Source organism: Vipera ursinii, assembly GCF_947247035.1.
Source record: "Vipera ursinii genome assembly, chromosome: 2".
In the NCBI taxonomy this organism is placed as follows: Eukaryota; Metazoa; Chordata; class Lepidosauria; order Squamata; family Viperidae; genus Vipera; species Vipera ursinii.
The window spans coordinates 35,440,577-35,462,713 of NC_139513.1; the positions used below are offsets into that span (position 1 = coordinate 35,440,577).

A 22,137-nucleotide genomic window follows, 5' to 3' on the forward strand; every position below is an offset into this window, starting at 1 on the left:
AGGCCTATTTTCCTGGAATTACATGTTTGGTCCAGGAAAAAAAGTAGCTTCTCTAAGGAACCGTTGACAAATGTCACACAGATCCCATACCTGCTCTGAAACACAATTTTGGCCTTGGATCCAAAGTGCTGTTTGTAAGTACAATTGTTCTTTGACTTACATTTAGCGACTTGTCAGAGTCACAACAACACTGAAAAAAACTGACTTACGGCTGGTCCTCGCACTTATGATCATCACAGAATTCCCCATGGTCACATGATCAAAATTTGGGCTCTTGACAACCAGCCTGTATTTGATGTTGAAAATAGAAAGAGTACAGAGAAGAGCAACAAAGATGATTAGGGGACTAGAGGCTGAAACATATAGGGAATGGTTGCTGGAATTGGGTATGTCTAGTTTAATGAAGAGAAGGATGAAGGGTGACATGATAGCAGTGTTCCAATATCTCAGGGGCTGCCACAAAGAAGAGGGAGTCAAGCTATTCTCCAAAGCACCTGAAGGCAGGACAAGAAGCAATGGAAGAAAGATAAAAGAGAATCAACCTAGAACTAAGGAGAAATTTCCTAACAGTCAGAACAATTAATCAGTAGAACAACCTGCCTCCAGAAGCTGTGAATGCTCCAACACTGGAAGTTTTTAAAAAGAGACTGGACAGCCATTTGTCTGAAATGGTATAGGTTTCCTACCTGAGCAGGGGGTTGATCTAGATGACCTCCAAGGTCCCCTTCAACTTTATTATTATTATTATTATTATTATTATTATTATTATTATTATTATTATTATTATTATTATTATTATTAAATACTATAGTTGCAGCATCCGGGGATCATCAGATTGCTGTTTGCGACCTTCCCAGATGGCTTCTAATAATCAAAGTCAATTGGAGAAGACAGATTTGCTTAATGCCCGTGCAATCCAGTGACTCACTTAACAGCTGTTGGACAAAAAAAAAAATCAGGCTGACTCACTTAATCAACTTGCTTAGCAATGGAAATTCTGCCTGAGCAGGGGTTTGGACTAGATGACCTCCAAGGTCCCTTCCAACTTTACTATTATGATTATGATTATGAAGTCGAGGATTTCCTGAAGTTAATTGTATTAAATTCATATTGCTGCCCCTCTCACTGTAGCGACAATGGGCAGCCAAGAAATGCTAAAAATACTGTACAAAATAACAGGAGAAACCAGTACTGTATATCTGGAGACTCCTAACTCTCAAAGTCACTCAGTCTTACTAGGGTTCAGCTGAAAGCTGTTCTTCCCGATCCGGGACTTCACAGCCTCCACATGTCAAGAAAGCATCATACAGTTGGCCCTCAAATGTCCCACTTTTTGTTTTTTGGTATTTGTTGTATTTCCAAGAAGACAATCATTTGGTTTTTCTAGTTGTCTTATCATGTCTCCTTATTTTAAACTTACCATTTTTAGTTTTGTCATTTTTGGATCCTGCTGACTTGGAAAAAAAAGAAAAAAGAAAGGTTGGGTTACTGAAATTCCGTCTCTGGAAGATTGTATGTAAGAGACAGCAGGGGACCTAGCCATCTTTGTTGTTGGATATGTCAGACAATTTGACAACATGATGAGGATTATCATAGAGAAGTCTTGCTCCTTCGCAAAAAGACTATCATAGCAGCATGGCTGGTTAAAAAAAACTGGAATGGAAAATATTTATGGAAAATATTTGTAAATATGATGGTTCCTACAAGCAAGATGGTTCCATCTTCTTCTTTTGATATTTACTGTATATTGTACAAACATTGTATGTAATCATAAGGACCCTTAGGGGATTTAAAAGACATTCTATTTTGTATTTCAGCTGCTGCCTTTTTTGTCACTTATGAATACACGAAGGCTGTCCTGCACACAGGTGCTTCTCCATATTTTGCTCCAATAATTCACATGATGGCTGCCTCCTTTGGAGAAGTAGTAAGTAAAAGTTTATATTTAGTGAAATGTACTTAAACAACCCCATTGTTATGATTTTTCCTACCTTCTGGAATAACTGGGTAGTAATGTGTAAGATGATTATATAACATAAAAATAATTAAAGCATACACTCGTGTCAGTGTATTTAGCAGCTACATCTCAATTCTAAGTAGACAGCTACACTCAATTCCAGATAGAATAGGTAGGATTGTAGAAGATAACTAAAATTCAGTAGCACAGGGTCAACTGTGTCTCCTAGAAGAAAGATCCATAATTGTGGTTCTTCTATGAAATGGCCTTGTCTTAAATCACTACCCCACAAGGTATATCAGCATAATAGTACAACAGCAGTAATAAAACACGGATTTATGAATACCGAGAAAGACATATATATCTACTGTATCATTACAATGGCCCTTTTGTGAAGCTGTTAAGAGTATGGATAAATCAATCCACGCAATTCCATTTTAGGAATGGCTGGGTTGATAGCCTAGTTCAGTGGTGTCAAACTTGCCACGTCACGTGATGTGTCACTATGTATCATGACTTTTTTTTCCATTGCCAGCAATGGGGTGGGTGTGGTTTCGCCATGACGCATCCAGCCCACAGGCCGGCAGTTTGACACCCCTGGCCTAGTTTAATGTTTTTCAACTTCAGCAACTTTAAGTTGTGTGGACTTCAACTCCCACAATTCCACAGCCAGTATGTTAGTTGAAGAATTCTGGGAGTTGAAGTCCACATATCTTAAAAGTTATTGAGGTTGAAAAACATTGGCCTGGTTGAAAATCTGCAGTGCCTCTTCTTATTACTAAGGCTATCTATACTTTGGAAAATAACTTTGTGCTAAAGAGAGATATATGGACCACTTTCTTCCCACCAATAAGCATCCTCCAGGAAGAGACCACCCACCCACAGTATAGCCCACTTCAGCTTATTGGATATAAATATTACCTCCATATACTTGCCTGGCCATTTAGTTAGAACAGACAAATGGTAGATGGGTGATAATTTTTCTTCTCTAACTTACTGGTTGCCATTAGCTGTGCCAGGAACCTGGAGTCATGGTGTGCTGGTCTCAGAGCTGGCACAAGTGGATGAGAATTTCTCATTCCCTTCTCCCCTGCCAAATGCTATTGAACTGTCTTTGATTGATTCGTCTTTGTGACCCAAATTGCACACAAAAGGGTAAAAATTGTAATTATAGCTTTATTGATTAGTCATTAAACTTTAATCAAGCCATAACCACAGGAAAAGACTATTATTTGGTAAGCAGGCCTCAACTTTCAGCACCGCTTCCCTCCCCACACTTTAATTGTTGTTGGACTGTAACAAATGGCTGGTATAGAGATATGTAGTAATAAGATGCAGGCACAAGCTTAGGTTCCTGTGAAATTGCTGTTTTATGTTCTCAGAGTGTCTAGTGCATTGCAAAATCATGGCCCTGCTCTATAGATTGCTCTGATTGAGCTGGATAGGATAGCAGGCTTTTTTATTGGCAGCTCCTTGTGAATTCTCATCAGGAGAGAGCTGACTTCTATTTTGCAGCTTGTTGGAGAAGAAACAGGCAAGTGATCCTTGAAACTGCTCAACTACGAATTGCAAGGCTCTCTATTTTAAGGAGGCTCCACGGCTGAGTGATCCAGAGCATGCTTTGCCTACAGAAGGTCCCAGATGGCTTGGGATCAGCCTGAAACCCAGGGAGTTATTATATAGGTAGTCCTCAATTTACGATCACAGTTGAGCCCAAACTTTCTGCTGCTAAGTGAGACCATTGTTAAGTGAGTTTTGCCGCATTGTAGACCTTTCTTGCCACAGTAGTTAAGTGAACCCCTGCAGTTGTTCAGTTAGTAGCATGGTTGTTAAGTGAATGTGGCTTCCCCATTGATTTTGCTTGTCAGAATGTTACAAAAGGGGATTGCATGATCCCGGGACATTGCGACCGTCACTTTTTTCAGTGCTGCTGTAACTTCAGATGGTCACTGAATGGAATAATTGTAAGTTGAGGACAACCTGTAGTCACTATAGACACTATACTTAAAAGGCTTAACTCTTTCATTCACAATATAGCTTGGTTTTGGATTACTATGTTATATGAATGCAGGATTTGTGTTTCAGCATATTATAGGAATCCAACAAAAATGAGGTCTGTTTTTTAATAACCCATCGACTGCTTTTTCTTCTGTATTCATATATATATGTGTGTGTGTGTTTATGAATTATATAATTGATATATATTCTTATATATTTAATTAATAGACCTCATTCAAAAGATTTTTAAGAGAAAGATAAAGTTTTCTCCGCAATTGTTTTTATTGGGTATTGTTGTAGATTGTGATGTTAAAGAAACCAATCTGATGTTGAATATGATAACAGCAGCACGGTTACTGGTGGGACAATATTGGAAGAAGGATAGTTTGCCTACTATAGAAGAATGGGTGTTTAAAGTTTCGAATCTTGCAGAAATGTCTAAGATTTCTGCTTACTTGAAAGATCATTCACAGGAAAGATATATTTCAGTTTGGAGGAGATGGATAGATTATATTCAGAATAAATATGGGACTAAAAAGTTCCATTTAGCTTATGAGTAGATTTTAGAGGGATATTGTTATTGGTACTTTGTATGTAGTTATGTTAAAGGTGAGTTAAAGCACATTATGAATTTGGTTAATTGTATATTATGCATATTTTTTATTTAGAATATGATTATTATAACTATAATCCTGTATTTAGCTCTGGGAAGTGGGGGGGAAGTGGGCGGGTTTGGGGTGGGGGGGATTTGGGGATATATTGTAAAATCTTGTTTTTGTAAAACTTTTAAATAAAAAAGACCTCATTTGGTTAGATATTTATTGTTTTATCATAAAAAATAAAATACAAAACTGTAAAAACAAACAAAATGAAACAAAACAAAAGCATACATTAAACCCTAACAACAACAAAAAGGGGAAAAATAGTGTACAAAAGAAGAGGGGGGGGAAATTAACATTTAACATGTAGGATCTGCCCTGGCTGGGTGTTGAAAGAAAAAAAAAAGCAGTAAATTCTCCTCCCCTTTTACACACACATATGTGTGTATATGAATAAAATAAAATATAATATATAATAATATATAAATATAAAATATAAATACAAAATACAAAAAGGCAGAGGAGAATTTACTGCTTTTTCTTTTCTTTCAACACCCAGCCAGGGCAGATCCTACAGGTTAAATGAATTACATAATTATTAAACAATCATTGCATTAGTCAACCATTTATCTGGCTTGAACAAGATGTTAAACTTTAAAGTATGGTTTATATGCCATAATGGCTGGCTTCACATCCTGCTGGCTTCACATCCTGCCCCAAACCATAATGTTTGGTTTTGAACATTGTATGAACCTCAGCTGCATAAAGTGGGTGTCTATGACTGATAGGACATGAGCAGTGACTCTTGAATGAATCACAACAGATTCTGAAATATTCATAAACTTTGGGGCTTGTTCATGTCATAAAAATGCTAGGATTCTGCCGAAGTCTTGTGCAAGAGAGCAGTTAATAGTGTTAAAAGTGCTGGGGGGAAAATGAGATTCTGCCACTAGAACCTGTTGGAGAAAATGAAGGGCAGTTATATTGGGAGGAAACTCAGAATTATGGCTGCAGCTGGAAATTGCCTGTAAATCAAGATGAATGGAAGCAGAGAGTCACAAGCAACACCAGCAGATTCATCACACAATTAAAGGCCCAAACCAGCAAATTAAGAACTGTCAGATATCTAAGCAGCTGCCTACATGGTTTTTATGGAAATTATATTCAGGCCCATTCCCTTTCTGTTTTTTACAACCCATGTTACCTCAGTTTGTAGGATTTACTATGCTGCAGATGTTGTTGTTTCCTCCTAACCTCCAAACTCCCAAGAGTTAGCCCTGGTATAGGTAGTAGATATGGATATATATATATATATTTGAGGACTATTTTGAGATTGTAGTCCTGGTTCAGTAGTAGAATTCAGCTCATTGTTCTTTTCCCTGCTTTTTCCTACTGTAGCTGTAACTTAGGTCTTTACCCTCTCCCTTACAGTTAGCATTTTCAAGATTTATTTTTTATGATTGGCCTTTCAGTTTAACCCTCAGAAGAGCTATTGAACTATGATCCCCAGCCTTTTTCATCCAAAGGCCCTTCAAAATTGTTGGGACCATAACTACTCTCAAAATAGCTAAGCTGGCTTTCATGCCGAGACTAGTGTGACTACAGTCTCTCTCTCCCTCTTTTTTCCTCTCCCTCCCCCTCTCTCTCTCCCCCTCCCTTTCTCTCTCTCTCTCTTACACACACACACACACACACACAAAGAAAGAAAGAGACAGAGACAGAGACAGAGAGTGAGAGACAGACAGACAGACAGAAAGACCTTTCTTCCAGGGCTTCAAGTTTACATATTTCTGCCTCCCTCCTCCAAGTGTATGATAACTTTGCAAAATGTGTTGGACTAAGTAGCCCAGTGGACCTCCATGACGGTGAGGAGATGCAGCTCCAGAGTCTCAAAAAGACCACAACCACTACTGCAGATCAGCTTATTACTTCAAGAGGAAGGATTGCTTCACTCTGGCAATGTCAGGACACAAGAGTACACATTTTTGTCTGGGTCATGAAGCAGCAGCTTCATTGTTAACTTTCACCTCATGCTTTCTGATCACATCTCAGTCTGTCTCCTCTGCTTAGCTGATGAGTTGGTGTGATAAGAATGATTGATGATACTGGCCTGTGATAACAAGTTCAGGCCAAGCAAGTTAAATGATAAAATTTTACTGATGAAAACTATGTTTTTGAGACATACCTGTTTTGAAAAAAATCTTGTTTTTTTTTTGTAAAGAGTCAGATTTTCTGGTTGCTGAAGTCTAGGTTACATCACTCATAGTGAGTGTCCATAAAGCTCAAGGTGAAGTGTGCTCCACCAAACCAGACAGCAGAAATGATTGAAGGGATGAGGAGTAAATATATTATCAATATTTAATATATTAATTGTAAAATATCATATTTTAGAGTCCAGAAGCTAAAGGATGCATGGCTGGTAACATAGCAGTGTTGAATTATCTGTTGTTTCGGGTATTGGAGTAAGATTTGTAGGGGATTTAAAGGGCAAAATAGATGGTTTAAAACATTGTGAATGCATAACATTTATTTATTTATTTATTTTATTGTATTTATATACCGCCCTTTCCCTGAGGACTCAGGGCGGTTTACAGGGAGTTAAAAATCAACCATACAAAAGTTAAAAACCAATTTAAAAAAATATTAAATCAACCCTGTACTATTAAAACCCCAATTAAAATAAATTTCTCCTCAGCCTGGGCCCGAGAGCTCAAAGAGCCAGGTCTTCAGGCCTGGCTCTTACTTTGCTTACTTTGTCCCTTACTTTCTGCAGAAAATAGGTGAAAATTGGTACTTTTTCTGCTGAATTTTTAGCAGCTTACTTTAGGAGGCCAAATGAGGTTGCATGTGGCCTCTGGCTTTCTGTTATTTTTATTTAGATTAATTTCATTGTCTTGTTCCTTTAGTGGGCAATGCAATTCAGGACTTTCAGTTATGAAGGCTTTCCAATATATAGGTAGCCCTCAAGGTACAATAGTTCATTTAGCGACCATTTGAAGTTACAACAGCTCTGAAAAAAGTAAATTATGACCGCTTTTCACACGTACAGCCCATGTTTCTTTAAGAGCCACATGATGAGTCAATTCTTTGCTTGTTTGGTGGGGGTGGGAACAAGGGTTTGCAAGACTGGCTGGGAAATTGTCACGGACTGTTCAAAATGACTATCATGTGACCATAGCAGCAGCCTGAAGCAACCAGAACTTTGCCAAATTTCATTTCCTTGGGAGTTACAGTCCTCTGATTTTGGATGCATTCTGTATCTAAGCCCTTTTGAGGTAGCTTGATTCAAAAATTGTTGCCCTGTGATGTGCTGTTTTGCCCAGTTAGTGGTAATGTCGAGAGTTTTTGTAGTATAGAGGTAGATGTGGTTTTTTTTCCCCATTGTCCCTGCAAACATTTGAAAGAGTTAGTGTCAAACTTTTCGCAACAAAAATAGACCTGTGCCTATGAAGTATTGCAGTTGTGATCGCTAGATGGCAGTATTGGCTCATATATTAAATAATGACATGTTTAAGGCAACCCACCAAAAAAGATAGGAAAAAAGGACCTGAAGATATAGGTAAATCATTCAATTCATATAAAATTGCTTCAGAAGACAGTATAAGGGATAACAGACCTAAAATGCAAGGTTTTGGTTGAGCATCAGAAAAAGATTCCTATTGGTAAGAAATATTTAAAAGTGGAACAGATAGATTTGGGAGATTGTGCTGTCTCTCTCTCTTTCCTGGAAGTGTTTAAATTTATGCTCGATGACTATCTGTCAAGGATGCTATTGCAGTAGATTCTTTGTTTGGGCAGGGTTTCTATCTATCTGACCTTTACAATCTTTCCATGCTATGATTATACGACCATACTGATGCTTCATTGCCAAAGAAAAATATCAAATAAAAAAAAATAGGTTAGTGGGTTGATTACTAGGCAAGCGTCCAATGCAGGAAAACCCATGTTTTCCATTAGTCATAAAAGGAATAAAATAAGTGGCCCAATACATCTAGACAACCTATTGAGGATTGATTTTCAAGAGTCCTCAAGTAACTATCTGGGTCAAAATCAGTGAGAATAATTTATTTCAGTAGGTAGCCTGTAGCTTGAAAGCACACATGTTCTTTGCCATTAGCTCTCTGTGAAATGTACAATAAAATAAATGCAATAAGCTGAAGAGTTCTGATGTAAGGTGAAATGGCAACCGTTCTATCTGCGGTGGAACTCAATTTACCTTGAGAAGCTTATAAGAAGAGAACGTTCTACAGAATTAACTTGAGAAAAGAATTTGGGGGCTTGTTTTTGTTTTTGTTTTTATTTGTTTTTCTGAACACCGGAATATGAATCACACATGGGGAGGTGAGATGTGTCCATAGCCAGTGGGGAGCAGTCAGAGATCAAGTTCTGGGCTACCCATTACACTCACTGCGCCTATCTCACTGCCATATCATCACCTGTCCCAGAGCACTGTAGAATGGAATGGAATGGAATGGAATGGAATGGAATGGAATGGAATGGAATGGAATGGAATGGAATGGAATGGAATGGAATGGAATGGAATGGAATAGAATAGAATAGAATACAATAGAATACAATAGAATACAATAGAATAGAATAGAATAGAATAGGAGTAGCATAAGAGTAGAACGGAATGGAACAGAACAAAACAGAACAGAATAGAATAATAATAGAATAGAATAATAGACAAGGTTGCTTGTCTAATACAAGTTCCTGCTGAAGTTGTGAAACAATGGAATGGAATGGAATGGAATGGAATGGAATGGAATGGAATGGAATGGAATAGAATAGAGTAGAGTAGAGTAGAGTAGAGTAGAGTAGAGTAGAGTAGAGTAGAGTAGAGTAGAGTAGAGTAGAATAGAATAGGAGTAGCATAGGAGTAGCATTGGAATAGAATGGAATGGAATGAAATAGAAATAGAAATAGAAAATGCTTTATTTTGGGTTATTATACACACAAAGAATTTGTCTCCAGTGCAGAAGCTCTCAATTTAAATGCAAAGCAACAGAGTAATGATAATCATGATATGGTGCCAAGAAGATGGGGTAATAGAGATCATGAGAAGGATGATCCACTACTACAGCCATACAGGATGGGTAAATATCCTTAGGCATAAGACAGTGCTGTGTGAATTAGGTCTTTGTGTCTAGTTGTTTTGGCATGCAGTGCTCTATAGTGGCATCCTGAGGGGAGGAGTTGAAACAGTTTATATCCAGGAAGTGAGGGGTCTGTAGTTACTTTCTCAGCCTTCCTTATGACATCTGATTCCTGTACTAAATAGTGTTAGTCCTGCACTGCTCACATTAAGGCCACAGGTTTCTTGGCCATTGCAATCCTTGCCAGGCCTTGCAGCTCCACCAAGGTCTTAATCTAAATTATATTGGTTTTTTCAGGTTGCTTGTCTAATACGAGTTCCTGCTGAAGTTGTGAAACAAAGAGCACAAGTGTCCCCATCCTCCAGTACCTTACGGATCCTTTCCCAAACTGTCTATGAAGAGGTAAGGCTGAAGAGAAGTTGGCGGGGGGGGGGGCGGGAAGGTGTGGGAAGGGGGTTTCTAACTTATTGGAGCTAATAAATAATATATTCAGGAAAGAAAACCCTAATTTTGAACGGTTGAAGGATGCATCATCATGAGAAGATACGGTGAACACTTTTGAAAAATGGGCATGGGGTGATTTGGCTATTTACAATATGGCTGCCATGAGTTAGATGACAAACTTCAAAGCACCAGTTTGGGAGAATTTTTACCTGCACCTCTTCACCGCTGCCTGATTTCTTCTGGACGGGTTTACAAAGTTCTCAAACTGTCAAACTAAAAAATGTTTATATGTATCTGTTTCAATATAGAGAGACCTTATTCTTTAAGTTTCCCATTGGGGCAGGTACCTCCCAGCTCTCACTTTCTTTGATCTGCAACTAGTAGACAGTTGAGATGGGGTGCCTTGAAAACGTTAAGTGTGAAGAGTTGTTAGCGAACAGAGTCAATTTATTCAAGGAAACACACACACACATACACACACACACACAAACATACTTCAGTGAGCAGTGGCGTAGCGTGGGGGTGCAGGGGGGGCCGGCCGCACCGGCCGCAACATCTGGGGGGCACATTAGATGCATTTTACTTTAATTACATCAGTATTTTCATAACAAACAATACATGTGCTTGGGGGGGTAAGGGTTTCTTTAACTAATCTAGTGGAAGAAACTCGAGTGCTAAAATCCACGGGTTAGGGGGCGCAAATTACTTGCCTTGCCCCGGGTGCTGACAACCCACCCTACGCCACTGTCAGTGAGATATTTATCCCTAACTTTCAATTAGAGTTCCAAATAAGAATCAGTTGGGATCTTGCAATAAGTAGTAAGAGCAGTAAGTTCTTTCAGCAATAAAACATTATTGGCTTAACAAAATACTGTAGGCACCCACACACTTATACACTTATATCTCCAGCTATCTCTCGTTACTAGAACTATCCAAACACCAGGATGAGAGAAGGGGAAGCTTTTATCCAGATAAGAAGCACTTTGTCTTTTCCAGCTTTTATAGTTGGCATTGCTGGGACATTAATGGATTTATTGCTACTTGTTCATTTGTCTCTTCAAGTGGTTTCCTTAGATGTTTGCTTTTATGCTTTCCATGCATATGTGTATATATTTTTAAATAATGGTGACTCTCTTTGTCTAATGGTAAATGTATAATGATATTGGTTCTAACCTTCCAAAAATTTTATTTTTCTTTATTTAGTTAGCTGAGGACACTTAGCTGAGGTAGCTATCTTAAAACAAAATTCTTAAGAGTACGTACAGGGAATTCTTGGTTTTGAGAAAAGATGCTGGAGACCGGTACATTGCAGGGTGTCATATTGTTTTTGTTTTTAATTAGAATTTAACTTGAATTAAGTTGACCCAAATAACTTAAGTTATTTATTTTAATTGTTTAATTATTACAGTCATTTTAATTAAATTAAATTGTTTCCAAGTTATTAAATATTATTTAAAATAAGGGAGTATTTTAATTATTAAATTGGAAAGTATCTGACAATAAAAAGAAAATAGGAAATTTAACACTCAGAGCCTGACAATGAAATCAGTATGACATTTTAAAAGTTTATTTTTAATTATTAAATTTCTTTGTTGCCCATTTCGCTGTGAGGAAACTCTGTTAAATATTTAATTTTTCCTAAATTTAACTTACAAGTAGTCCTTGCTTAACAATCAGTCACTTCATTATGATGGACACCTCAAAAATTACTTGTGACCTGATTCTGGAGTTTTGATGGCAGCACAACACAACGCACGTACACACGCACACGCGCGCGCGCGCACACACACACACACACACACACCCCTCTATGGTACATGACTGCAATTTGGACACTTGGCAACCAGCTGACCTTCATGGCTGGTTGCAGCCTTCTATGTCACATGATGTGAGCTACAAGTTGCTTTTTTGGCTGGTTTCCAGCAAAGAAATACCCATAGGATTGTGACATTTGTTTAACAACTGCATTTGCTTAATGATCACCACAAAAAAAGATTGTAAAATCACGTCAGTTACCTGGGTGCTTCAACATAACAACCATCATGACTTAAGGAGGAAATGTTGAGCTCCATTACAGTCATAAGTCCAGGAGTAGCTTTACTTTCTTTTATGATATGTATTTTGAGTAGCCAGTGACTATAAGAGTCAGCAATAGATTTCTTTCTCTCTTTGTTCTTCTAGGTTACTAACTTTATATTATCTCTTCAATGTCCAGTTCTAGATGATGAACGCATTTAAAAGTGAGATGAAACTCAGGAAGTCAATGGGTAGTGTGTTTATAATCAATACTGTCAATTTCCTGGAAGCCATTACATTATCCTTAGTAAAGCTGTTCTGATTATCATCTAATCCTCAATATGTTTTCAGCCTTCCCTAACAATTTGCAGGAGTTGATTGGGTTTTTTTGTTGATTTTTTTAGGGTATCCTAGGACTCTACCGAGGTTACAAAAGCACAGTATTAAGAGAGGTAACACAATTTGCTTTTCTACTTCGTTAAGGAAAAAAAAGCATTGATAAGGAGTGATAAAAAATGCTTCTTCACTGAATGGAAAACAAGCCTCATCGTGGAAGAGTTTGCAATGAGACTTCATAGTAGTTAACTTTGTATTTCTCTGAGGCTTTCAGTTATAGCATAATTTAGAGACTGGATGAGTAAATGAATAACATTATTAGGAAAAACTGTTAATATATAGTAATTAACCCTGACATTGCATTGAATACATTCTTTATTATGTAATGGCCTGACGTGGCAAGCTGATTGTAGTCTTCCTATGGTTTTAACTTGTGTACATATTTAAATAGCAAAATACTATTTATTTCATGTTCTAAATGATTGAATGAATTACACAGGGCCCTCAAATACAAAATGAAATGAAGAGGGCTATAGAAATGCTTTAGATAAAATACATTCTAACTTATTAGGAGTATCTTCCTGCCTTCCTAATATAGAAGCTAATTAAGGAACCAGTCTGGACTTATTAAAAAGTATAATTTGTTCCACAGCTGAAATCCAGATTAAATACCTTAATTTGGAGTGAATAAGTTGAACCAACGATACTAACAATTTTTGATAGCAATTGATATTTGATAGCAATCTAATTTTTAAAATGTTTAATTTATTTATATGATTTATATAGATGTCCATCTTTCACAGTTGACTCTGGGCAGCTGACAAGATTAAAACAAACAATTCCAACAAAGTAACCTCCCACACATCCAAGAATAACCCACTCATTATCAATTATCAAGCCCTGCCCTTAACCATGTTTTAGGCAAAAAGCACATTGATCTTCATGTATATAATCATGCAAGGCCCTTTTCAACCTTTTAGCTAAAGTCATAATTTTTTAAAAAATTATTACTCAATAAAGATATTAGTAATCTTTTTTGATAGTCAGGTCTTCACCTTCTTTAGGAATTAATGTTATGTTTGCAGTTGACCACCTTTCTTGTATCCTAACACTATACAGAATAGAATTCATCATTTTTTGAAGATATTGTAACAGTTCATATTCAAAATATTTATAATAGGAGGTTGGCAATCTATGTAGGCCTGGAGTTTTCCTTTTTTCCCCCTTTCTTTCTTTTTTTTTGGTAGCCTCACAAAATTCCGTTACTGTTATAGGTCCATTCCATCTGCTTTCGTTTATTCATCATTTTTGGTAAATTTTGTTTCTTTGAACATTCATCCCCTTTTGCTGGGGAAATTTCTCTTCCTTTGTATAGTTTTATACAATACTGATATAATATTCTTTGCATATCCATATCAGCCATTATGATAATATTCCTATTTTGTAATTTTAATCTATTTCTTCTCACTTTCTTTTCTTAGTTTATATGCTAATCACTTCCCCTGCTTATTTACTAATTCAGAATTCTTCCACTTTGCAAGATTCATTATTTTCATTTCTTTGATCATTAACATAAAAAGCTGGCATTGTAAAAAATTAATTTGCTGTGAGATATTTTTAGATTTCAGAATATTATTTAGCAGCATGGTTGGCAATTACATATGACATGCAAATGCTCAGATTTGTGTGTGTATGTACCTATATACATAATATATACAGTATATAGCTTTTGAGTCAGCATTGACTTCTGGTGTAACTTTCTGGTTAAGTCCTTGCAATTTTCTCGACAAGGTTTTGGAAATGGTTTGCTACTGCCTTCTTCTCAGGGCTGAGAGAAAACTGTGCCAAGATGGCTTCAGACAGGACTAGAATGCATGGTCTCCTGCAATATTGTGAGGTGCCCCAAATTTTTGTAGCTCAAAGCAGACGTAGTCCAAAGGAACACAACACGCAAATGCCAAAACTTTCCCACAACTGATCTCAATAACTAGCCCACTTGGGCAGGAAAACCATCCAGCTGGTAACACTAGTCTTCCGGTTACTAGTTTGATGCCTTAACCACTAATACCTCTCTTTCTCTCTCTCCCCTTCCCCTCCCCCTTTTCCTCTGCCCTCCTCTGCCTCCCTCCCTCTTCCTCTCTCCCTCTCTCCGTCTCTTTGTCTCTCTCCCTCTCTCTCAACTTTCCCCTTTTGGGGAGGGGAGTAGGATAAACATTTTGGCCGCCATAAAGCGAGGAGGTTAAAATGTTTTGCATGCTTCAACACAAATATAAATTGTGAAACAGCTGGGAGTTTTGTGACATCTGAAAATTGCTACTTCAAATGCCAATTTCTTCAGTAGTTTATTTTTTTCTTTAAAATCTTTTCCTTGATGGCTTTTGATCAGCTGGTAATGACTTACCTTGGGCTGAAAGAACATCGTAATGACTTGTTTTGTTCTGTGTGTAAATGCTGTTATATACGCTAACTTTCACAGGTGTACTTTCTCTAGTTACTGAGAGAAATGGGGATGGGGTGTGCTTTTTTCTAGCACCTCATATATTATTTAGTTGTATGAGGAGATGACAGCTGCTTTTCTGAAAACAGGAACACCTTCCACCTTCTTGTTTTCTGTACTTGTTTTCTGGCTTACTAAACACAGGTTGCTTGGTGAAGATTCCACTTAGTTGCAAAAAAGAGAAAGAGAGAAGAAAGAAAAAGAAGATGAAAAGGCTAACAAGGCTTTCTGATTTCTCTAAGGGGCGTTGAATAAATGTAGTTGGCAAAGAATACTGATTTGATTTCTTTTTTTCTTTTTCGTATCCTATCAGATAAAACACACACTTGCAATGGAATGCTATTCCCTCTCAAAAATGTGTTTTGACATCTATCAGGGTGGTAATTAGTTTCCAGGCTGGTCTCTTAGCATAAAACCTGACCTTTGTTTACTGAAAATGGCAACATTTTGTTGGAATTTAATTGGGGCCTTTTCTATTATTTATATTCATAAAAAGTTCCTTCAAAACCAATTTCATTTGAAATATTGCTTTCGGAGGGCGGGAGGGAAGCACCTGCCCAAATAGAACGAGAAACAAATTATTGTTGAAATGAAATGCGACTTCGCGGCAGAATGAAACAAATCACAAATGATGAGTTGTACAATGCTGTTAGATCTTTTCTAACGCTGTATGCTTAACTCTGTGTTAAAAGGCTGCTGTTTCCCAACTCAAAATATTGCTGGTTTGTGGGAAACTGTCTGTTAAATTGTTTGATATGTGTGTGTATGTGTGTGTGTATATGTATAAGTGCATATATGTGTGTGTATGTGTGTGTATATGTATATATGTACACACACACACATGTAGTTCTTGCTTAATGATGTTCATTCAGCAACAGTATGAACTTAATAATGGTGCTGAACAAGGACCTTGCAGTTGTGGCTGTTGCAGTGTCCCCCTTTAAAAGCACCTGATCAGAACCTAAGTGCTTGGCAGCCAGTTTGCGATTGTGATATCGCAGTGTCCCGTATTAATGTAATTTCCATTTGCTAACATTGCTGCCTGCTTCCAGCAAGCAAAGTCAGTGGGGAAGGTTGGAGGTTGCAAATTGCAACTGTGTGATGTTGTGCATAGCAGCGTCATGGGATTAATTTATCGATAACAATGGAAGAGATGAAGTCGTGTGATGTTACCTTTTATAACTTCATTACTTAGTGACGGAAATTCCAGTCACTTCAATGAAGGAAGGGCTGCCTGTAAGTTTTTGCAACCTGGTGCCCTCAGATTTCCCAGAATTCCTAGCTAGTGTTGGAATTTGGGGATTTGATACATCTAGCACCAGACTGAAAAAGGCTGGGGTAAAAAAAATGAAATACAGGTAGCCCTCAATGTACGACCCCACTTGAGCTCAAAATTTATGTTCTTAACTGAAAAATTTGTTAAGTGAGCTTTGCCACATTTTATGACTTTTCTTACCACATTTGTTAAGTGAATCACTGAACTTGTTAAATTAAAAGCCTGGTTGTTAAGTGAATCTGGCTTCCCCATTTTCTTTTCTTGGCAGGAAGTTGCAAAAGGTGATCACATGACCCCAGGACGCTTCAACCATCATAAATATGAGCCAGTTGTCAAGCATCCAAAAGTAAATCATGTGACCGTGCGGATGCTGCAATGGTCATAAGTGTGAAAAATGGTCATAAGTCACTTTTCAGTGCCATTGTAACTTCAAATGGTCACTCAATGAACTGTAGTAAGTTGAGGACTAACTGTAAAGCATAACAACGGAAGCCAGAATGGTTTAGTTTCCTCATTGCAAATGGCAACATCTTCCGTTCTTTAATCTGCTGTGTCCACAACTTTCTTGGTTTTCCTCTTGATCAATTCATTCCTCCTTCATATATTTATTTTGTGACTTAATTCTCATTCACTGTTTCTATATGGTCAATCACTATACTGCTTTAATATTACTTACATAAATTAATTTATTTGCCCTTGTCTGTAGAGATTTGCAGTCATCCAGGTCATAGTTATCCTAAAGTTGCTTTTTCACGAGGCAACTGGACTTTCTTGTTTTTCCTTTGAAGTTCAGTTCTGGAAGCTGAAGAAGCTTCTTGGATGAGAAGTGAAACGTCTTCAGCTCTGGAAGCTGAAGAAGCTTCTTGGATGAGAATCGAAATGTCTTCAAAGAAAAACAAGAAAGTCCAGTTGCCTCGTGAAAAAGCATCTTTGGGATAACTATGACCTGGAATCTCCATAGTCATTTATATGTAATAGTAGGAAGATGACAATTCATAAAACCCCATCCAAGTCTCTTTAAAAATGAGCGTATCTTTTCATGGGTGGGTAGAAGATGAGGTAATGGAGTACAATAAAGGCCTAGTCTTTTTCCACACCTAGAAAGCTTCCTGATAGTCATTTAACAGTGATGAGGCTCAGTACCTGGACTTATCTCTCCGCTGGGGAATGGGTCCCTGAGCAACGAAAGGCTTATCTTTTTGCTCATTCATTTCAACTGAATCTTTTTGCCTAATGATCACTGTGATGTTTTTAATAACTATAAATGGTTCAGATGATTTTTAAACAAAATGAAAAAAGTATACATTATGTATACATTTAATTGTGCTGGAAGCATCGGGAATCCTGTTCCATGAAATAGAACAGAGGCATATTGACACAGCTTGTGGTGGGGGGAAAAAAGAGTCTGAAGGGGTAAGTTAAGCCACAGCAGGGGAAAAACTCTCCATGTGGCATTCACACACCATTTTTGCCAAATGTGATCATACCGATAAGGCCAGTGGTGTGGGGAATTGAACGTCCTTGGGCTCACAGTTGGATGATGAGCTGGTGACATCTATAGTTCCTCTGCTGAAAGTTTATCCTAGTAAGCTGAGCCAAGCTTTTCACTGTCTGTAGAATTCATTTTATTAACTATGACCAAGGAGAACATCTGTTAGAATTCCATTATATTTAGTTCATGGGAAAAAGCATAGAAAGGAGGGAATCCCTCTGTTGATCTTCAACTCTCCCATTATCAGATTTGCAAAATGGACATTATAATGAGTGCAGCTGTAGAAATAAAATGCAAGTTTTGAATTTAATTGCAGTTTTACTGTAGTATAGTGCTTAATGATCTGTCCTATTTAACTATAATGCAATTAAAATTAACATTATTTCTCCATTAGTAGTAGTATTGCAAGTTTGAATGGATTAGGCGTTTTAAAACTCCTTTGACTCGTAAGATTGTTAATCAGCAATATAGTGAAATGGAATATAAGCACATAAGAAAAAGAAATAGCGACTCCTTACTAAGCTGTTGTAATCTTCTTTCAAATTTACTTACAACTTCAGAGGCTTGGTGTTCTGTAGAATATGCCATAAAAATGTACACACTGTCTCTAGAGGTATGATAGTTTTAGTGCCCTAGATAATGCTGCTCCCTTCCCCAGTGAATTTTTGGGTCCTGTCCCCTGCTTTTAAGCCTATTGTTGCTTCCTTTTTCATTTGTTTTCTTTGAAAAAAACACTTTATTTTTGGGTCTGCATCATATTTAGGGATTAAAAGTAAAGGTTCCTCCACACATGTGTGCTAGTCGTTTCCGACTCTAGGGGCCGGTGCTCATCTCTGTTTCAAAGCCGAAGAGCCAGCGCTTGTCCGAGGACGTCTCTGTGGTCATGTGGCCGGCATGACTAGATGCCAAAGGCGCACGGAACGCTGTTACCTTCCCACCGTAGTGGTCCCTATTTTTCTACTTGCATTTTTACGTGCTTTCGTACTGCTAGGTTGGCAGAAGCTGGGATGAGTAACAGGCACTCACTCTGTTACGCGGCACTCGGGATTAGACCCGCCAAACTGCTGACCTTCTGATCGACAAGCTCAGCGTCCTAACCCACTGAGCCACCACGTCCCTATTTAGGGATTATACTCATGTTAATGTTATGCCTAAAATTCAATCATTTTAATACCGAAGATCCTTTGAGTATCAATTACTGGAATCATTATTCATAGTGCTTGTAGTTGCCACTTTAATTGCAAAATTAACTTTTGTACTGTTGGTTTTTATTGTTGTTAGCTGCCCTGAGTCCTCTGGGAGATAGGGCGGCATATAAGTCCCATAATAAATAAAATAAATAAATAAAATGTTTCTTTATACAACACTTTTGTGACTGGCATGGTGGCCCAGAGATGGAGCGCTCTCTTAGAATCAGGAGGCTGTGAGTTTGATTCTAGGTAGTAGCAGATATTTTTCTCCCTGTGCACAATGATTTATTATTGTCTACTATGAATTCCACATAGGCGTCAGGAAGGGCATCGGACCAATAAACACTCGAGGTATGTTCAGTTACCTCGACTCCGCCCCAATGCAAAGGAGTACAGGATTGTTAAAAAAAATAAATAGAACACTTTGATGCTGAAATCAGATATGTCTCTTCTGAAGTCTTCAGAATAGTATAGTTAAGGTTAGGATAGATTGAGATTTAACCACTTCCAACATTCCAGCTTATGACTTCTCCTCCTAAGCCAGGGTTGTCAAACTCACAATGTCACGTGATGCGTCGTGACATATTGCGACTTTTTTTTCCATTGCCGGCAATGGGGTGGGTGCAGTTTCGCCATGACACATCCGGCCCACAGGCTGGCAATTTGACACCCCTTTCCTAAGCGTAGCATGCTGATTTGTCTTGACATATCAACTGTGTGAATATTGGTATATTCTGTTTGGATTCATGCAATTATATGTTTGGAAAAATAGTGCTGAAACTTGCGGACTTGGCGAACTCTAATGGAGGCTGCTGGAGTGCCTGGAAGACCCAGATATTCTGCGGAGCTCTACTCTACGCGGTGCCGACCAGCTGACTGTTGGGGCCGGGAGTTTTTTTTGAGAGTTTTGAGAGCTTGATTAAGAACTTGTTGGAGCCGGGCGGAGGATTTTGGAGGCCTGCGTTATGCCGACCAGCTGATTGTCGGCCCTGATAGAGTTTGCGGATCCGGGAGGCATTGTCGAAGCCTGTGGAGCCCGGGACATCTTTTTAGAGCTTGGCGGTGTTCCGGAGCGCCCTTCAGCTGCTTGGGGGAGCCGCGTGTTGACTGATTAACTATGAATCGCGCCTTGGAGCAGCGTTGGCGTGGAAATGTTGAAGTGTTTGTCGGCTTTTTGGAGGGCCCCGGCTGCTCGGAGGAAGTTTGGGAGAGCCGTGTGGGCCCGGAAGATCTGATTGAGCCCCGTGTTGAATTTCTCGGCGCCGACCAGCTGACTGTGCTCCGCGGTGCCGACCAGCTGTCTGTCGGCTTTCCGGAGGGTCCCGGCTGTTTGGAGGACTTTGGGGAGAGCCGTGCAGGCCCGAAAGAACTGGCAGAGCCTTGTGCTGTGCTTTTTTGGCTCCGACCAGCTGTCTGTGCCCCGCGGTGCCGATCAGCTGTTGTCGGAGCCCGGAACAACTTGACGGAGCTGGTGACCTTGAGGAGAACCTTCCAGTTGCTTAGGAGCCGGATGCTGGTTGAGTTACAACTGCCATTATGAACTACGGTTTGGAGCAGCGTCAGCGTTTTAAGCTGGAGTGGTGGAGACGGCCCTGGTTGGCGTCTGAGACGGTTGGCGGTGAGGGGGTTGGAGTGCCGCGACTGTCTTGGTACGGTGACTATGGCTGGGTGGAGTATGGACTTTTATGCGTGGACATCTGGAGGCATGGACTATTATAGTTCACTGGACCATATCCTTGAGCCCCACTCCGTGACTTTACGGGTTTTTTACCCTAATCCATCTCGCTGACTGGTTTCCCCTATTGTCCTCCCTTTTTCCTTTCCCCCTGGGCTGTGGAAGGCGCCGGGTGTATAACCACTGTGAGAGAGTGGTTAAGAGTTAAGAGTTCCATCTATTCCGTCTTAGAGGTGAGAGCTCTAGGCGGTATCTCTCTCCCCGGCTGTATATCTCAGGCTGCTCCCCGGTTCTGACCGTTGTGAGAGAACGGGGATTGTCCCGGGGTTACCCAGCTCTAGTGGCAGAAGAGCTGGGTTTGCAGTCTGGATACTCTCCTTCCATTTTTAAGATCCTCCCTTTTTATTTATTCGATCTGGGTCTGTTTTTGCTGTATTACCCAATTTTACCATGGCTTTGAGGTACTCCAGCACGGTTTTACTCGCTCTCAGGGGTGCCCCCCCATCCTGGGAGCGACCCGCCTTACCTTTTAATTTACCTCTTGATGACGGGTCCGACTGTTGGGACCCTGAGAGATGGCCGGGCAGAAACAGGGGCCTAAGATATAAATTTAATAAGAGGCCCCTGATTACTTTTTTAGCCAATTTTTTTGTAGGGTTAGGGAGGGGGGAGGGTTGTGGTTGGTTGGAGAGGGGAGGCAATCCGCCAACTGCTGTTCAGACCAGGCCTAGGATAGATCGCGTTGAGGGGGAGCCGGGGTCGGTCATCTCTGGAGCTCTGGAGCGGGTCGTGGGATTGCCAATTCCCACGACGATAGGGAATGGCAGCAGGTGTAAGATCAGAGGGCCGTATCGGTCTCCGGGAGGGCCTCTCCGCTACCTACAAGCGGTGAGGCGCTCCGACCCTCTGCCTTCGACCCAAGGTTCTGGGAGCGGGGATGTGCAGCCACCTGAGCTCCGACTGGTGTACTTGAATGCCAGGTCCATTGCTAATAAGGCTCCCCTCGTCCGGGATATAGTCGAGGGTGAGCAAGTGGACCTGGCTTGCATCACGGAAACCTGGTTGGGCCCAGAGGGTGGTATCTCCCTGGTTGATCTTTGCCCACCAGGCTTCCGGGTGCTACACCGGTCTCGGACTCAGGGTAGGGGTGGGGGAGTGGCTGTGGTTATGAGGGAGACCGTATGTCCGCAGGAGGCCACCGTTCCTCAGATAGTCGGGTGTGAATCTCTCTTATTGAGGTTTGGTCCTAGGGCGCAGTTGGGCTTGCTGCTCGCGTACCTTTCGCCTAGTCGCGTAGCAGCAGCCCTGCCTGAGCTTCTCGATATCCTCTCAGGGCTGGTGATTGAGTTTCCCAAACTTATGGTTCTGGGAGACTTCAATCTACCATCCCTGGGAGGAGCATCTGAGTTAGCTCGGGAGTTCATGGCTTCCATGACGGCCATGGACCTGACGCAGGTAATTCATGGACCGACCCATGAGGGAGGCCACACCCTTGACTTGGTTTTCTTATCTGGTCGGTGGTTAGATGATCTTGGTGGGGGCTCCCCAATTGTTATGCCCC

General features: G+C 39.8%; 1 protein-coding gene across 2 annotated transcripts in view; it reads left to right on the plus strand.

Moving 5' to 3' along the window:
• Positions 1-22,137, plus strand: part of SLC25A26 (solute carrier family 25 member 26) — a 169,974-nt gene that overhangs the window by 12,480 nt on the left and 135,357 nt on the right. For both annotated transcript variants that reach the window (XM_083356080.1, XM_083356081.1), the window contains exons 3-5: positions 1,818-1,927; positions 9,948-10,052; positions 12,515-12,562. In XM_083356080.1, coding sequence (XP_083212206.1) covers positions 1,818-1,927; positions 9,948-10,052; positions 12,515-12,562 — 263 coding nt within the window. The remainder of the gene's footprint in view (positions 1-1,817; positions 1,928-9,947; positions 10,053-12,514; positions 12,563-22,137) is intronic.